The 18,578-nt window shown below is 42.7% G+C and overlaps 1 protein-coding gene across 3 annotated transcripts in view; it reads right to left on the bottom strand.

Moving 5' to 3' along the window:
- Positions 1-18,578, bottom strand: part of cdin1 (CDAN1 interacting nuclease 1) — a 58,258-nt gene that overhangs the window by 22,954 nt on the left and 16,726 nt on the right. For all 3 annotated transcript variants that reach the window (XM_071902214.2, XM_078289509.1, XM_071902219.2), the window contains 5 exons: positions 11,049-11,128; positions 10,623-10,672; positions 8,637-8,704; positions 6,809-6,874; positions 6,427-6,532 (listed from right to left, as the gene is read on the bottom strand). In XM_071902214.2, coding sequence (XP_071758315.1) covers positions 6,427-6,532; positions 6,809-6,874; positions 8,637-8,704; positions 10,623-10,672; positions 11,049-11,128 — 370 coding nt within the window. The remainder of the gene's footprint in view (positions 1-6,426; positions 6,533-6,808; positions 6,875-8,636; positions 8,705-10,622; positions 10,673-11,048; positions 11,129-18,578) is intronic.

Here is an 18,578-nt window from a genome sequence, read left to right as displayed (position 1 = left end):
GTTCAACAAAAATGATGGACATATCCATTAAAAAGGACTACATTGTGCAATATCTTGCATCAAAAAATTAATTTGATGTCACAGCAAATGGATTGACTGTTCTGAGACTATAACAGAATTATCATGCAATTTCAGCTGTAAACCCTACAGCATACAGTACCAGATATAATTGGAAAAAGTTCACAAAGAACTCAAGATGTCTGATTGCAGTTGTGTCAACTAATATAAAACATCACATAAATCAGTTTTCTATCTGTTCGTTAGCCAATGTGTCAGCAAGCAGATAAGTAATGTTGTAGAAAAGGTCTGATGAGAGTCTTGAGAATTATGACTTCCGCATTAATTGAAGTTTTGCTTAGTTTCCATTATGTACATCAAAAAGTGTAAAAACAAAAGACAAACACGAATCTCATTTGCACAAATCAGACTTGAACAGAGATTGATATGCACTTTTGGAGCATGAGCAAGATATTTCCTGGTAATTATGGGAGGACATAAATTATCTCTGATACAACATTACACACTTCCAAAAATTGTGAGAACAAAAGAGCCAAATACAACATAATGCATGTGTGTGCATTCAAGTCTCAACAAATTTCCAAGTGGTCAAGCCAGATGATGTATAACGGCAAACCCAAAAGTCTTAACCCCCATTTCATATGAGGGAGAAATGAGCCATACTGTCCCATTATATTGCTATAAATCATTTTTTGTGGACGGCTGACAGCTTTTTATCAGATCTAACCTTTTCAAGCCTCCATTAAGAGTGCTAACATTTTCAACTCTGACACATTTGCAGTTTACGAATCTCACAGCTGATTTACTTTGGGAGGGGGCAAGCTGGCGACAACGCTCATTTCCACATAGGCCGTCCATCGTCTTGGGTTGGGGGGGAATGGGGGAGGGAGAGGAGACCCGGCTCTGAATCTATTTATTTAACTCTACATTTACCCTTTTAATCTGTTATTTTGTGGTGCAAAATGGCTTTGTTGTAGAAAATCTTTTTCTTGTCTTGGGGTAAACAGTATATTTTGATTTACTCTATTGATTCTGCCATTGTACACAACTGCTGCACTGAGGGCGCCAAGATCCCTCATAATCTGACAAATTAATAGTGAGTGGACTTCCAGACTTTCTCAGAGAAGAGATGCTGTCAGACTTTGAAAAAAAGCAAAGACTAGACATCTCGGAAATGGAATAAGAAAGGCAAGTATTAGGCCAATTTAAGAGGAACGCTGTATAGTGGGTACTTTTTTTGTCGGGTTTGTGCTTTGTGGAGGTGCTTTGATGTGAAAGGCGGTGGTGTTAATGTTTTGATTGTTGGTGATTCTTTAGTGTTTTTTGTACAGGCTGTGAAAACACACTCTGAAGACAATGAAGATTAATCGTTGATCTATTGATCCATCTATTTATCCATCCATCCATCAAGTATCAACACTGCTCCACTGCCTTTTGTCCTCCATTGCAGATGCACAGCTTTTAAGGAACTCTACAGATTGACAACAACGTATTAAGCGACTGAAGCTCACAGGAACCACCAGCAGAATCATGATTCACCGTAAACAATGACACCAATGACATGACACCAACCAAAATCACTAATCAAACATAATTTTGACAAATACATCCCAACAATTCAAGTGCAAAAATATTCAGGCAGTCAGCAAATACTGGTCATTATCTGCATAGGTCTTGGGAACAGCATGAGGCAAGCTAAACTGATTAGACAAACACAAGGCCAGATCACTGGTTGCTACAAGGAGAGTTATGGGGGCAACTTTGCCAACCGTAATTGATTTAAGTATGCCACGATCAGGGAGGGGCAGTTAAGGTGGTGCCACGCCAGGGTCCATATTTCATTACATGCTGTGTTTAACCTTACCCACTTCTCCTAAAACACACAAGAGGCTCATTATGTGTTTAATATTCACCAGCAGGTGAATAATTTTTATGCAACTCTGATAGTTGGGCGAGATGGATAACTCAATTATCTGAACATCCGTCAGAGCAGAGGGCTCGCCGGCTCTGGAACGCCACCAGCTAAGATTGATGGCTGGAAGACACCAATAGCTGCTGCTTCGCCATCTCATCCAGGCACTGGGCCTGAACACGCCGTTTGATTCGGCAGAAGACCGTTTTTCTCTCCCTTTTTTTCCCTTTTCTCTTTTTTCTTGGGAGCCTTGTAGGTGAAGCGTCATTACCCCTCACTCCACTGAAGAGGGGTTCATTATGGGGTTAGTGTGTTGGCAAGACTATTGTTTGGATGATAAATGCAGTTGGTGAGGGCTTTGGAGGGAAAATTAGTTATGTGTTTTTTTTTTCTTTCCTTCCAAGAAAACATGTCCCCATTGCTCACTCTGCAAGGCTTGAGGGCAAACCAAGAACAATTAACACGAGCTATGGGTGAAGCAGTTCAGTTAAAGCAAAGAGGGAATTCATGAAAAATAAGCAAATCACTGGAAATGTCAATCAGGGGCAATGAAGTAATTACAAACGCTGCCGTGCCATTTCAAGGTCAGTCAAAAAGGAAACCAAAAGGTTGGGAGTTGAGCGCTGAAATCTGTCTTTGAGGAATGGGGGAACGGAGGAATGGATGAACACCGTAGCCCTCAGCCCTCCAGGACCCGTCTCACGAAATGATACCACTAGTGAGAAGTGAAAGGAGGATGATGTCACCCCATCATTCTCTCTCTTCCTCTCTCTGTACGTTGATGTTTTTGTGACTACAAAGGAAGCATTGACCCCATATTCACTGCCTTCAACTTTTACACACACAACTTCGACTTTAAACACACAGACACACACACATGCGCAGACATTAACACTTGCATCTACAGTGCATGAGGCCTAACAATAACAGAAAGGATGAGGCACATTTTGAAATGTCAGCAGTAAATGTCAATTAAAAATTACAAGGGTGCTGGAAAAGGTAGGGTCTGAAGGGACTGACATTTTTTTTTGACACGACAGCGTTTATCTGACCGGGCTGTTGGCTGACATGATGGAATCTACGTTGTCAGTTCCTTAATACACTTGGACAAGGCCGCCGCAGTGAATATCAATGAAAGACACCCGTGGGCAGATATCCGAGGCTCCGTCTAACCCTAACCCTTCGATCAGCTCATTAGTATTCTGATATCTTTACCCAATCTAATGCCACCAGTACCTCGATGAGCAAGAACAAAGGCAGACGGATGCCATTTTCTTCAATCCAAACCAAGACAGCACACAGATTTATACAGAGGGATATCTAGACATGTGATCTTCTGGTTGTCATGCCGCCCATGTTACTACTCATGTGACCTAATGGGAACAAAAAAATTCCCTCTCTTAAACTTGACTCTTATATCATTCAGACTTGACTGACTGGGACAGCTATCATTTAAGTGCTTTCTCATTAAATGTTAGCAATGTCCCTCATGGTCTAGGAATGTTCTGGAGCGTAGGCCAAGCATTCTTTTTTTTTTGGTCAACAACTTTCCAGGCCTTTAATGAGGCCGACTAAAGATGGTAACCATCAAAGATGGGCCCTTTTTAAGGTCACACCTCGGTGACTTTGAGTTCCTGAGGTCAACAATATTATCAAAAACGACAGCTTTTCAATCTGAAAGCAGGCTGTTTCCAAATAAAACTATATTATGCTGAGAAAATAAAACACACTGCTGATTATGACCTTGGCATCATCCCTCATCTCCATCATTTTAACTGCTCATTGTAATCGGATGAATCATCCTCCCTGGAAATCAGATGTTTGGTTTGATGGCAGCTTCTGAGTGAATCAGGAAGTCATTCATCTCCAAGCAGGCTTAAAATTCTCTGACTGTGGAACCATTATCTGCTGTTTATCTCAATTTGCTTTAATTTAATTTTGAAATAAGCATCAACTGTAACATATTTTTAGAAATGCCTTTAGAAACTGGGAAATTAATTCTACTTAAAATAACCATTTATTATACAGTAAATAGAGAATTATTCTGGCATAGAATCACTTTGATAGGCTGACAGTCGCAGGATTGTTTTAAGAATCATAACCGTGTCGCTAACAGAAAATATGAACTAAGTGCCAACTTCAGCACCTTTCTGAATCAAAGTATCCATGTGATTCACTCAAACTCAACAGCTTCTCGTTCTGTGTTGTGGTCTCCATGAATCCAGAAATATGATCCTATATATATCCAGGGAGGATATACAGTGAGGACATTATAATTAACTGAATGGAAGAGAATTGATTTGAATCAAATTATTATTGAATATTTATTTAATATATTGTTGCCGATAACACTGATATTTATTGATTTTGTCTAAATATTATTAGGCATCTGTTAATGTCTATAACATCACCTGAACTGATACACTATATTTTTTTTGGCGACACAGATTTCTGTCCTGTCATGCCAATAAAGCAGATTTGAAGTGAACTGAGATAGAGATAGAGACAGAGAGAGAGAGAGAGAGAGAGAGAGAGAGAGAGAGAGAGAGAGAGAGAGAGAGAGAGAGAGAGAGAGAGATGGAGATTCCAGTCTCAGGAGTCTGGAACCTCTCGGTGCTCCAGCACCATGTCACGATGTGTCAGCCGGCCGTCACAGCTGAGGGGGGTCGGGGCCGCAGCGAGGCCGGTGGAGGCAGCGGGGGTGACTCTTCAGCTTGGTGTGTCTGGAAGCCCCGGTCAAGGGAAGTGGGAGGGATGGAGAGGCCATGCGTGAATGCTCTTGCCCCCCCCCACCCTCTATGTGTGCTCCGTACCCCGACACAAATAAACTAAGAGTCTCCCTGCCTGATTACTTCACTTGTGAAAGGAGGCCTACATGACACTGAGCACCGTGGCACCAGTTGCTACGCTGAATCAGTGTTGTAGCTCCTACCAAACATCTAGGCTGGCAGGTTGAGTGGACACCGTTTTTACAGATATACCAGAAAGCCTCAGTTATACATGTCTTTAGATAATGCAGTTACCAGTTATTTACTACAAAAGGCATTGATCAAGCCTCTCAAACACACTCAACTTTTTTACATCGAGGGTTTACATCTAGGGTTTGACGGATATGGGTTTTTGAAGGCCGATACCAATACTGATATTTTTGTGCTGAAGCTGCCAGTAGCCAATATGTTGTGCCAATATTCAATATCTTTAAATTTGACATTCTCTGTGGCAAAAAATGACAAGTATTCAGTGTTTACCCCTCGAAATGTATTATTTGCAGGTTGGAAAAGCCAGAAACAGCATTTAGAACAGCATGGGACACTAAAACTCATTCTACTCATTCTAATGAAGAGTGGCAGAGCGACCCACCCCACTTATTCAATGGCAGGGAGACTCTAGGATGCATTAGGCCTTAAAATTAAGGATTCAAAATTAAATTCATAAATAAAATAGAAAGAAAACAAAATTTAATTGTAGGTTTTATAGACTGTTTTTATGTAGCTGTGGCCAATATCCGATATTTAATAAAATGCCAATATCAACCCAATATATCAGCAAACCGATATGCAGGTCTAACCTTATTTACATGTAATTAAAAAGATTGTCCTAAATCACCATCAGTCGGCCCGAAGAGCAAATGTACGCCATTTCCTGAAGCTATTATGGCCACTTTCTCTGTGCACAGACAGGAATTACAGAAATAAAGACAGCTGAATCCACAAACAGCTATTTGCACCCCCTTAAACCTCATGTTCTCAACAGCGCCGTAGTGTGTGGAAAAAAAACAAAAAACCTTGGTGTTCTCCATGGGGAGATTCTCTAAAGATTATCTGTAGATGCAAGAAAAGTATGTTTTCTCAAGAGACAATGAAATGGGTCTGTATGTTGTGCTGTGATATATTCTTTTCTCGCATTGACACACGCACACTGACACACACACACACACACACACCTCTGTTCCCCCAGCGTGGGACCACGAAGGCCCGTTCCTGTCCAGAGGTTCTCATGACAACAGATGCAAGGAATTAATCACCCGTTTCCCTGCTTCCCTTCCCAAACAATGTGTGTACTCTGGAAAACAATCAGGCTCACAGGCAGGCCATTCAGGCTGTAAAGGGCTCCAATGACCAGAGTGGAGGAGGCCGGGGCTCCACAGCGCAGACTTAGAGAGCTGAAGTAGGTCCTGGAATGGAAGTAGTGTGATGTGCAGATGTCAAATGTGGAAGTCTGGGGTTAGTGTGGCCTATGCCAGGGAGGAAGTGGTTAGTGTTGCTAGATAAAGATATGAGCCGCCTTCATAATACTGAGAAAAGCTGATAGTGGTTAGTGGTCAGAAAAAGGAGAAGTTAATAAACAATAGGCAGATTGGGATAAATAGCAGCCACACAGTAAAGTCAAATATATGGTTAATAAAGATAAAGCAAACAAAAAGGGGTTACCATAACTGATTGGAAGAGAAGAGAAGAGAAGAGAAGAGAAGAGAAGAGAAGAATAATATCAATTACCTGTTCCAGTAGCTCCAGAACTGGTCGGTGAGGTAGGTGCGGTGGCTGTGGTCGTCCCCGAATGAGGCTTTGCTCTCGATCCAGTGGACAATGTGTCCCTCCACGGCTTTTCATGAAGAGAAACACACAGCAACAGTCAGAAAAACTGTGACAAAGAAAGGCATAGAAGCAAGATCCGGAGGGGACAAGTGATATTTTCCTTTTGGTTTTCTCAGTAATTCGCTAAAAATCAAATACAATTTTGTATTAACATGACAAAGACTTGACAGTTGAGTAATCATATTTGAGAAAAGTGTAAAAAAAAAAATCTGAGCTAGCTGAGCTTAACAGGCAGTTATTTTACATCAAATAAAATGTTGACATTTGTAATGTAAATACTAACCAATTGGAACCTCCAGGATAATGTCAGGCGTTTTGTCGTAGCCCATAACTCTCAGCTGATTTTCATCTATAGGAGTGAAAGTGCAGCATTTTAACATTCGGAAACAGTTACGTCCTGATACATTTACAAAAAAAAAAAAAAAGCATGCAGCATGTTACTTGATATTAAGTTGTACTCTTCACTGCACCAACCTGTTTGGTTAGCAGCCTACTGTACGTCCATCACACACAGGCTACTAACCTAATAGCTCTTACCAAGGTGGTGATAACAAAACCCCTGGTGTTAGCAAAGCAGAAGACATAACACCAGAGGACAGCAGGCGCAGTGAAACTATTAGCTACATCTGCCACTTATTTGCTGCCGTTGCACAAAAACCTGTAAAGCCCAGTTACGGTGCTGCTCTCCAGTTTGCAGTTCGGTAGAGCTTCATAAAGTATAGAGTGAGGGGACAAGGTTGGCATTATAGCCTCTGTAAGCCTGACCCCTGCCTGCACAGGCTGCAGCCATTGTCCTTGACTCCTGGCGCGCTTCAGCCATTATCCCTACAACACCTGATTTCTCCATTAAATCTCAGGCTGACCAGGTCATTCAGTTCCAGGGGCCTGCCTCTTTGTCTCCAGCCAAGCTCAACTAATGGGGCATGGAAGGGAATTGAGGAGAGGCGGAGGGTGGCGGTGTTGGCGGTGGTGAGGAGGCAGCGTCAGCCACGGGTGGAGAAAGAGAGCTGAGCGAGGTCAGTGAGGCAGCCAGAGGCCGGTGGTATGGAAGGGCGTCATGGGTGGGGTAATACGGGCGCAGATTGGTGGGGTGGGAGGGTACGGGGGCTTTGTGGGTCCTCTCCTCACACCTACTGGGCTGTTGACATTGTCATGCGGCTCTGATCGCCTTTTTACATCACCTTTGATTAAAATTAATGGCCCGTCCCCACTGTTGGGTAGCTTATTTCCAATCCATTTATCAGACGGGGTGAGGCTGCCTCAGTGGCCCTCATGCCCCCCGAACTCTGACAGTTTTAGAACAGTCCTCAGCTCAGACCTGCAGAAAGGTCAGCACTCCAGGCCCAAATAAATGATATGGTCTTAATGACAGAGGGAATGACTTTTATCCTTCATCACTCATCTGACCTAGGGGATGGTGATGGGATGCGGATGGTGATGGGTGGGGTGGGGGGAGGGGGTTAAAAATTTCTGTTACACAATTTCACACCTGGACACTTTCTACCTTGATTTAATATTGTCTGAACAAGACAATGATGTCAGGAAACTACAAGATATTTAGAAAACAATCCATTATTAAAAAACTGATGTGATTTTGATTGCGCCTTTGAAACGGCCAAGACGATTAGAAATTACAGCTGCATTGGAGAAGTTTTAGTCTTTTTAAAAAACAAAGTCCCTAAATAAAACCCTACAAAAGACCCATTACAAACAAAATGGCAGCAGTATTTTTGCAGTGAAAGATCCCTTTCATGGCATTAATATAATATTAAAAGTAATTTGTACATTTTGTACAAATTTTTGTACATTTCTGAAAACAAATCATACTGGTGACCGGCAACCTGAGGGGATCAGTCATTACAGCTAAGCAAACATTAGGAGCTACCTTTGAAGCTCTTATTTCTTTAAATATTCATTATAGGCTAGTGTATAAATTAAACATTCAGGGATATTTGATAACAGCTCTTGGTTGTTAGCAAATCAATGGGAGATAACATCCACTGCATCAGTCATGTCCAGGTTTCCCTTTACCTAGCTTACAAAAAGGCTACACAGACGCCATGACCAGACTGAGTTTAGTAACGTGACGAGAAGGTCGGGGGATGGCTTACCCAGGAAGGATAGGTTCCTCTCCTGCAGTTTGTCACGGAGCAGTACCTCGTGCTCCTGGCCAATAGCACTGAGGGCAAAGAGTCAAGGATTCCAACATACAGCTACAGAAGTATACACTATATTTATTCATACTGACACACAAAACATTTAGGTGGAGTGTAGGCTCATCAGAGACAACGAAATAAAATGAAATCTTAAGTTTAAATAAAATAACACAAAAAAAAGTTCCTCCCTAAAATTCTGCAGCAAAATCAGATATTTTACCTGTGAGATGGGTTGCTATGGAAACCACAAGCCTCGCTTGCTGTGGTTTGTGGGTTGCTGTGGTAACAACATAAGTGCAGAGTTGAGGAGGTGTAGCCTACGCTCAAGTATGGGTGTGTACAGTGTGTGTGTGTGTATTTGTTTGACATCAGTTAAGGTAGTATCCGTTTCTCTCAACCACTACCTTGCTGCAAAGTGAAAGCCACTTCTCCTTATGCCTGTGTATAGCGAGACCACAATCAGAGTAGAAGTTTTCAGGTCAAACTTAATCAGCTTTCACAACAAATCTCCCAAGTGCATTACCTAAATGAGTAAGACAGAACTTTTAGGGAAAACAGAAGGCTGAAAAAAAATGCCAATTTGGCAAAATGCATATAGCCCTTGGACTAGCTACTCGACTCATTCCTCTAAAATCTAAAAAGAAAAATGCTTTTAGAATAAATGCCATTTTGCATCAGGAGACATGCCGGCTGATGCCATGGAAGGCATTCTGCATTTACGAAGGCCAGATATCATATGCATAATTTGCTTTTTGGGGAAAAAAAAAAGGGAAAAAAAGAGAAAACTCCTTCAGGCATTATACCACCCCCAACACACACAAATCACTCAAAAGGCCTTGCAATTAATACATGCATACCCTGAGTGGCACACACACATAAGAGCCAATCTTCTGATGTGGAGATGGAGTCGTTCCAAAGCACATAGTAGTGGGGCGTTATCATGAACTCTCTGTGGCGGAGTGACTGAATGCAAGTTGACACTAAAGAGAGGATTGTGAAAGAAAGGTAAAAAGGGGGGATGAGGACAGAGGGCAGGGCGGGACAGGCTTGACCGGCTATGAACAGAGGACCTAAAACAGAACAACCCACCCCCACTGCACACATGAATGTGTGGACAGACACAATAACATACAAACGTACACATGCACACACATGTACACTCATTCAAGTAAGCCCCCTCCCCCAGGAAATGGCCGGTCTGCTCCCCAGCTGCTTGCCCCTAAATAGCCTAGACTCCAACTCCGCCCTTATGGTCCAGGCCAAGCCCCTACTAGGGAGGGAGGGAGAGAGCAAAAGAGAGAGGGAAAAAGATGAAAAGATATAGAGAGGCAGCACAAGATTTTTAGGGCAGCAAAGGAAGGAAAAACACTGAGAACGTAATGGAGTTAAAACGAATGAGGAATAAATAAAACTAATGTGGAATAAAATATGCATAGTTCAGGTTGGACTGACATGCCAAGAACTCTCCATGGTGCTGATGCCTCTCAGAAATATAACAACTAAACGCAATCAAATGAAACAGAATTATTAATTTAAAACATGTAAAAAGAATTCATATTTTAAAATTTTTTTCCCCCCTGATTTGCGTAAATAACAGACAAGTTGTGGCCAACAAAATACCAAACAAAAGAAATGTGAATATGATAAACATCACAAGGCTTATGAATGCCGATTCCTTTCTTGTGGCATAGAACATTGGGCCTGATCCACTGCGTGAACATGGAGATGCATTTAGATCAGCCTCTCCTTTCCTCCTCCTCCTCCTCCTCCTCTTCCTTCCATCGCCTTCCAGCCCCTGTACCGGTGATAGCGGGGCGGCAGGCGGAATGAAACACTTCCTCTGTGAAGCAGAACTTTTATGTCAGGTGAAGCCAGACACATCTCATCCCCTTCAATAGCTCCTCGTCAATTTCAGGCTTAAAATTTTATGGGATAGGATACTGTTTGATGCAGTCTACCAGCGGTCCATAACAGCAGTCATTTATTGTGCACTGAAAAGAGGGGGAAGAAATATTATGGCGTGCAGGGAGGGGGTGAAAGGAGGAAGCCCATACACCGGTTTAACAGCGTTGGGAAGGGAGAAAACACGGGAGACGCCGGCGGATTGGCAGGCATGACCGCCGGCTCTCACGTGACTTCATCAGCAAACATGAGCGGCTGATGCCGTCTGTCAGCCAGGTGGTACAGTAACAGCGACATTAAAAAGCTCGCTGTACATGAGCAATAGATACTTAAAATTTTTATACTATAAAAATGAATATGCAAAAATGTCATTGAAAGTAAAATTTGTTTATCAAGCAACGACACAAAACAATTTACATGAAAATGGTCGTGTCTGTGTTTAAATTTAAAGATAAAAACACTTACTTGGTAGATGTTATTGGCCAGAGTTTGGTTGGGAATTAATGACGGCTCCTTCAGCATGCTGTTGACGACTGTTTTAGAGGCTGAGAACAAGACGGATAGACAAGAGAGATACAAACACAAATACAGAATTGAGACATTGTTGTGCGAATGACACCAAACATCATAGCTTGTCTTACTTACAGATGTTAAAAATATTTTCTAAACGTTGCATGGACTGGAAAGTGACAAAGTCAATACTAACAGTGAAAGTGCAAACAGTGAAAATATAGAGACAAAAGACAGGTTTAACATTATTCACCATGCCACTGATAGTGTAGTATTTCTGCGCTAGTCCATTGGATGGCTGCTTGGTGTCTATACAGATTTTCTATAGATAAATGTTTCAGTCCAGAGCACAAGAGCCCCATGTAGTTTATCTATGTTATGAACGATGACTATTCTGCATCTCTCATCCCCATTCCTGCTCTACTAACATTATAAATCAGCAAGGGAAGCCTGCTGGATTGATTTCCTGGTACTGCAACAGCAAAAAATTCCTTAAATCATTTCTTAAAAAGATTTGGATTAAATGGATTGTATCATTGTGTGACGAAATGGTTGAGGCACGCCATTTTAGTGATATATACACACGGTCCTGACAGACTTGCAGCATTACTGACAATATCAGGAATGTTTCTATTCACATTTCAGGCATGGATGGCGCCTATATACCAACACTGCATGGAGCTTCCTAAGCTCATCTAGATAACTGTGTAGATAACTGTTAAAGACAGGACAGCTTATTTGAAGATTTATAGAAACAGATAAGAATAAGGAGTTAAACCCCCCCCCCCCAGTGAAACTGAGTCAACTGAAAAGACACAGGTCTAGATTTTATAAATGCTGCCTGGATCATTAAGCCTGTGTTGTTTAACTTCATTATTAAAAATGTATTTACTAGAACATGTAAACACCTCAGAACCTCCTTTATCTGTCCTCACTTCCCCTTGGTTTTGTCTTTTGTAGGTGTTACTCCTTGAGAAGACTATCACAGGAAGGACAAACAGTGCTGTGATCCCTCATCTCTACTCTACCTTACGTTGAAATAAAGAGGGAGGAGGGAGGAGGGTGGAGGGAGAACAAAGCCCATTCAGCACTCCCTCCTCTCTCTCTGTTTCTTCCTCTTTGTCTCCATCTTTCTCTGCCGTCTCTTCGTCTCTCTCTCTCTCTCTTGCTCCCTCCTCTCTGTTTCAGTCTCTCCCAACCCTGGTCCCCCCCCCCCCCTCCCCTCCCCTCCCCTCCCCTCCCCTCCCCTCCCCCTCCTCCCCCCAACACCCCCCCTCCCTCTCAGAGCTGCAAGGCACAGGACTGTGCTTTATTTCTTTGCTCATTTTTCTCAGAGATTGGTACCTTCACACGCAGATCCATACCATGCTCCTGTGCAGTGCGGGCGGCGGTGAAGAAAGAGGGTTATATTTTCCCCTTGAGTTAGGACACCTCATGACAAATGATAATGGATAATCAATAAAGCGGGAAATATGAGGCAGCAAACTTTATGAAGCCAGGAGACATATTACTCCCCAACAACACTGGTTTCCCTTAACAAAGTCACTACTCGACTGTGCCTAATAATCTGAAAGAAAATCAAAGGACCCGCAACCACATCAGCAATATTGGCAACTTATTCCACTTTAATGGCATTTTGATTGATTTTTTCCCCCTTCCTAATGGTCGTTTTATAGATTTGACGCTGCTTCTGCAAAACAGTAGTGTGTAATAAACCTCCCCGAAGGCAAACGGTAGCCATTAAAGCTCTTGTCTTACTAGCGCTCATAATTGGAGGTTGACCACCACCACATTTTGGTCTCTCACATAACACACACACACACACACACACACACACAACTCCCCAGGTCTAGACTTCTCTCTCTCCGTCTGTTCAGCCCTTTGATATTTTTGGTAGATGGCCATGATAAGTGATAGGATCCCTTTCTCCTGCTCTTTTTTGAGGGATGGGGTTAAAAATAGCCATAAAGAGGTGACCTTGGCGCTGACATTGTGGAATTTCAGCCAAGCATTGACCTGATGAAAATGGAAGGCCAGGCCGCTAATAAATCAGGGTGCTTTTAAAATGAGTTTACCCTAATGCTCATTCATCACAGGCTGTAATGCCATTTGCAGGCCCAGGATTCGCCGCTGTGCACAAACACAGCAGTAAATAACAACAGGGCCCTTGCATCCCTCGCATCGTTGCAGCCTCCAACATCAGCATACATTTATTAAAGACGCCCCCGCCTTGCACGGCAGCACTCCTCTATGACACCCTGAGCTCTTCCCCGCCACACACACACACACACACACACACCGTGCTCTTTAAATACACACACTAAAGGCACACACAGACTCGCACACAAAACACGCAGAGGAAAATAAAAAGCATAATCTGAAGAAAACCAGATGCAGAGAACAAAGCCCTGCAGCACGACTTCGCACCTTGTAAACATTCACCAAATTTACTGTAATTGTCCCATGTTGGTATAAATTCTGACTAAGGCACCGTATCACATCGTCAACATCTGAACAGAAGGAACAGAGAAGAGGAGAATAATAGATGGGAAACACTACGCCTCCATTGGGATTTGCTAAAGAAAACAGCCAATGTAAACAAATCACGAGCCTGTTTTCATACGTACCTCCAAAACAAGATAAACTATACAAAGCAAGCTAACAGCGACATAACCTTGGTTTGATTTCTCATCGCTTACTTGTGTCATTTGTAACTACTCCTCTTTTTTCCACTAGGGTGAAAAAGTCATTATCTGAAATACAAAAAAAAATGTCGAGAAACCTCATTAGACAGCAACATTTGTTGAGGGAGGACCGTAATAAACAATAACGGATGACGATCGTTATTGCCCCTGACACTGATGAGCTCCTCTGCAAGTTTGTTTATTAATTAAAAAACCCACTTTTTCCAGGGGTGGGGGGGCATTTACCCACCCCCAGTTGTATCCTCTAAACCCCCCCAACCCGCCAACCCCCCCTCCTCGTTCCCATGCACAAGCCATTGAGCTGTGGAGGGGCACTCGTTCATCAAACTTCATGGAGCAAGGGAGAGACGGGTCCTGATAATGCGCGCCGCTAAAGCTGATTTTCCATGATGAATCTCGGAGCATATAAATTGGCTAATATCTGAAAACATTTACAGATACTAGAGGAATTGACTACTTGTGGGACATGATGGATGAGGCTCTCAGACGCTGGCCGACAGCTCTGCAAATCTCTGCGGCTGCCTAAAGCCCTCATTTGATTTTCCAATTTACTCCTTTTAAATTTATCCTCCCGTATTGAAAAAAAAAGAAGATGGGAAAGAGGGAGAGTGGGAGAGGAGAGGAAGGGGGAAGAAAACAGTGTTGTTTTTTTAACTGTCTGTGGTGGTGTGGTGGTGCTAGTTGATGATATGAGGTGGTATCTCCTGTGCAGGAGGAGCCCAGTCCCTGAAGAGGTTACTGGGGCAGAACTGATCTGCTTCCACCTGATTCTCCCTGATAGCGGTGAAATGAGACTCTACGTTTCTGTGTGTGTGCGTGTGTGTCTGTGTGCGTGTGTGTGTGTGTGTGTGTGTGTGTGTGTGTGTGTAGCCGTAGTAATAGTAGATCTGGGGAGGCTCTGCCATAGAAAGAGGCTTCCCAGGTCAGGCCATTAGACTGTGGCAGAGGCTGACTGGAGCTTCTCTGCTGAAAAGGAGTAATTAGTATACTTGTCAAGTGAAGTGCCACGCTGCTGCTTACCTCCCTTGCACCCACCCCATGCACACACACACACACACACACACACACACACACACACACACACACACTCAAACACTCACTCCGCCTATGCTTCTTTACTTCCTCCTTGCTAATGAAGTGCCCTCGCTCTCATTATTTGAAGAAAGGCTGCATATACACACCAGCTCTGCCATATTGGAGAAGTGGGAGGGGGGAGAGAGGAGCACTTGAAGACAAGAGAGGAGGAACCATAACAACGATAGTGGATACCGAGTTGAGATTCTACTGGATAGAACTTAATACAGTATTCAGTTATCAACACATCTGATCTGCAAAACACTGAAGCTATTATGAATTCTGTCAAGGAACCAAAGATCATTGTAGACACTAACATTCTCACAGTGTTAACATCAAACACAGGACATTTATAACCTTGCCTACAAGGCTTCTGTAAAGGAATGTGACAATAAATCTTAAAGGCGGTCGAATCACATAGTTACAAAACATGGAGCAGCAATCTAATCTGGAGCTGGGCCTTGGGAAAATGGAAAAGGTCAAATAGCTAGCAAAATTGCCTCCTCAAAAAAAAGTATGTCTAAATCTAGAGGCACATCAAGTCGTGTCAAAGGAGGAATAGAGAGAAAGATGAAGAGATAGAAGGAGGGGGAAAAAAAGAGCAGGAGCTCCCCCAATCCAGTGAGTTCTAAGAGGTAACATCTACTATTATAGAGCAGGGATCAAAATATAACTGTATGCAGTCTAAGTGCAACTAATTGGTTGAGCAGTGAGGAAAAGGTTGCATCAGAAATTACTTTTACTTTACAATTTACTTTTCTAGTCATTTTTCTGGTCAACTTTTAAAACTCTAATACTTTAAAGGAAAATACCAGTGTTTTTTTTTGTGTGCCAATCGTCTAGGTTGTCCCTCTCCTTTACATTATTCTTGGTGGTGTCTGGACAACAGTAGTTGGAGATATCAGGGCTCGTTTTTGAAATAATGTAACATAATGTCAGTAAACCACGTACTCTTCAGGACTTAATTTCTTCTTTTTAGTGGCTGGTAGGTTTGTACATGGTGAAAAAAAAATCTCTTGGCAGCAGGCTGAATCATCATTGGTGAGTCTAGCTTTCTATGGACAGAGTGCTTGTTCACTGCTGCCTAAGAAAAAGTTTTTGTATTTTTGATTCATCACTTCATGTGCGCAGAGAAGATTTCCTGTCACCATACCCGACACCCCTGAAATGAATTTGGGCACATAGGGTGAATCTACAGCATTTCAGTTAGTGGGGATGGGTGTATTTTTAAGTCATGCCTAGTGCAGCTTTAATTCTAGTCATCAGTACACAGTGGATAAAAACAGACCCCAATTCTAGCTACTGTATTATACAAAATAGCAAAACATCTCCCATGCTGTTAGCTCCCATGGTGTAAAAACAAAGTGCTTATGACTTTCCCCTCCCTACTGCCCAGTCTGTTTTCATGAGACAAGGAGCATTATGGATGTTGATATCATATTCAATACGTGATAAAACTGCTTTGAATGTATTGATTTATTTACATGCGCCACCAGATAGCCTTTCGTCCTGCCTGACTGATGCTCTCTCCAATACTTTTGCTGCAGGGAGGGGGGATGGGGGGTTGGGGGTGGTGGTGGTGTTGGGGGGGCTGGTGTGTGTGTGTGTGTGTGTGTGGGTGGGGGTGGGGGTGGGGGGGGTAAACAACAACAAGCCAGCTAAACAAAACAAGGAAGAGACAGAAAACAATTTAAAACTCTGTATTGATCCAGCACTAGTGATTGTACATATATTCCACAGTCCCAAAGGCCCCATTCCTGTGTCTCTTAAATGCAAAGGGAAAGAGAAGGGGAATAAAAAAAGATGGTGCTAGGCAAAGGCAAGCCACTCACCCAGTTGGGGGTAATGTCCCTTATATAGAAGTCTATTGATCTTCGCAGTACGCCTGCCCGCCCTCCCTCTGGAGTCAGACAAAAACACACAAATACACACGCTTGCACGCCCACATACACACAACAGTGCAGTCTGGGGCTGGGGGTGGGGGGCATGATAGATATGCCTGCCAATAGCACTGAACCAACCTGTTAGCTAATTGCCAGCAAAGACAATTATCCTTGCATTGTTTCATAATGGAAACACATTACTAAAGTCTAATATACACACAGGGAGATTGGATGATTTGACCGCGCAGCCCATGTGGGCAGCAATTCATTGCCAAAGGCCAAGCGGGTCATTGCTGAGAGCGGATGCAGAGAAGCTCCATCAAAAACAGAAGTCACCCTCACAGCCACTGCCCTCACAGCTGGCCACAGTGGAAAAGTACAGTATAATGGCATCATTATTTGACTATTTACCTGGTATATGAATATAAAATGTATAATATTTAATATAAAATTCAAAAACAATTTTATACCAGTTACGATGGTGGAAAATAATCTGATATAAAGAGTTTGATTATTTTCACAGCTGCAGATATAATCACCATGTAGGCTGAATTAGGCTAATCTCGGTCAAAGACTATCCTACAGTAGTAGTCATGACTGAAACCAGCTTGGAAATAAAGAAACATGACCAGGACCCTTTACAGCACCTCACAGATCAAAGGCCTCTCTTTAACTCCCCAGCCTGCAAACATCAGATACTGTACGGTTACAATACTGTTTTGAAATTAAACAATGATCATCCAAGAAGTTTCACCTGCAACAAATCTATTCTGAGCCATACTGGAGCATGTTTCCACTGTATGGAGATGGAGGGATGCAGTCTGCTATTATCTGAGGCGGAATGCTTCTCCTGGATGAATGCCCTGTTCTACAAGCTGCTCAGACTAGTATTTTGACAGGCAGTGGATAACGGTGGGTCCAAAGCAATCACATCTCTGACTTTGACAAATGGCTGTGCTGTGGCGAAGTTGAAAATAACACACATCCACTTTAATCTCTTTCTTGATTAAATCGGAGGCACGTCTTTTTGACATCATGTGATTCACTCTCAAAGCACCGACTACTGCACACACACACACACACACACACACACACACACACACATGCATGTACACCCAATCCTCTGGATGGGCCTATTGAAATGATATTGAATCATGTGTGCATGTGAGATTGGGAGTCTCAGAGAGAGAGAAAGAAAAGGAGAGAGAGAGAGAGAGAGAGAGAGATTTTTTTTTTATCATTCAACTGAATCAATAAATTAAAGTCACATGCAAAAAGTTTAAGTGTAACTGCAAATTAGACCACTATGCCATAAAATATCACAGTAGATAATCTGAGAAATTTCCAGCCATGAGAAAAAAAAACGGAACAGAACAACCACAATGCACCAAGCAATTATTCACACACAGTTTCTGGACAATTTCTGTGAGATTTTCAACAAAAATATTTGCGTCTGGAATTTTGCTCTCCCTCAGTGTATCCATCAGCGCTACCTAGGAACGGTTTGCTTTTTCTGCCACACTTTCCCCTCAACTCAATTTCCTTAGTGGACCCCAGTAGGGTGGGAGAAAGAGAAGGGGATGAGGGAAGAAGAGAAGGTAGGGGGTAGATGGATGCATGGGGGGATGAAGGAGGGTTAGGGAAGAAATCAGGGGTGTTATAAATAACACTGATGAGGTGAGCTAGCATTGATCCACACTGCAGTTGTGAGAGGTGGGTGGTCCTCCCAGTGCTTAATTGCCAGTCATGAGCCCTAGGTTGCAGTAACAACTAAAAGTGGCCTGTCTCTCATTAGGCTTGGACAGGCTGAAAATACAGCAGCT

This window comes from Centroberyx gerrardi, chromosome 17 (assembly GCF_048128805.1).
Source record: "Centroberyx gerrardi isolate f3 chromosome 17, fCenGer3.hap1.cur.20231027, whole genome shotgun sequence".
Lineage (NCBI taxonomy): Eukaryota > Metazoa > Chordata > Actinopteri > Beryciformes > Berycidae > Centroberyx > Centroberyx gerrardi.
Note: the sequence above shows the minus strand (reverse complement) of the source record. Positions and strands in the feature narration are given on the sequence as shown.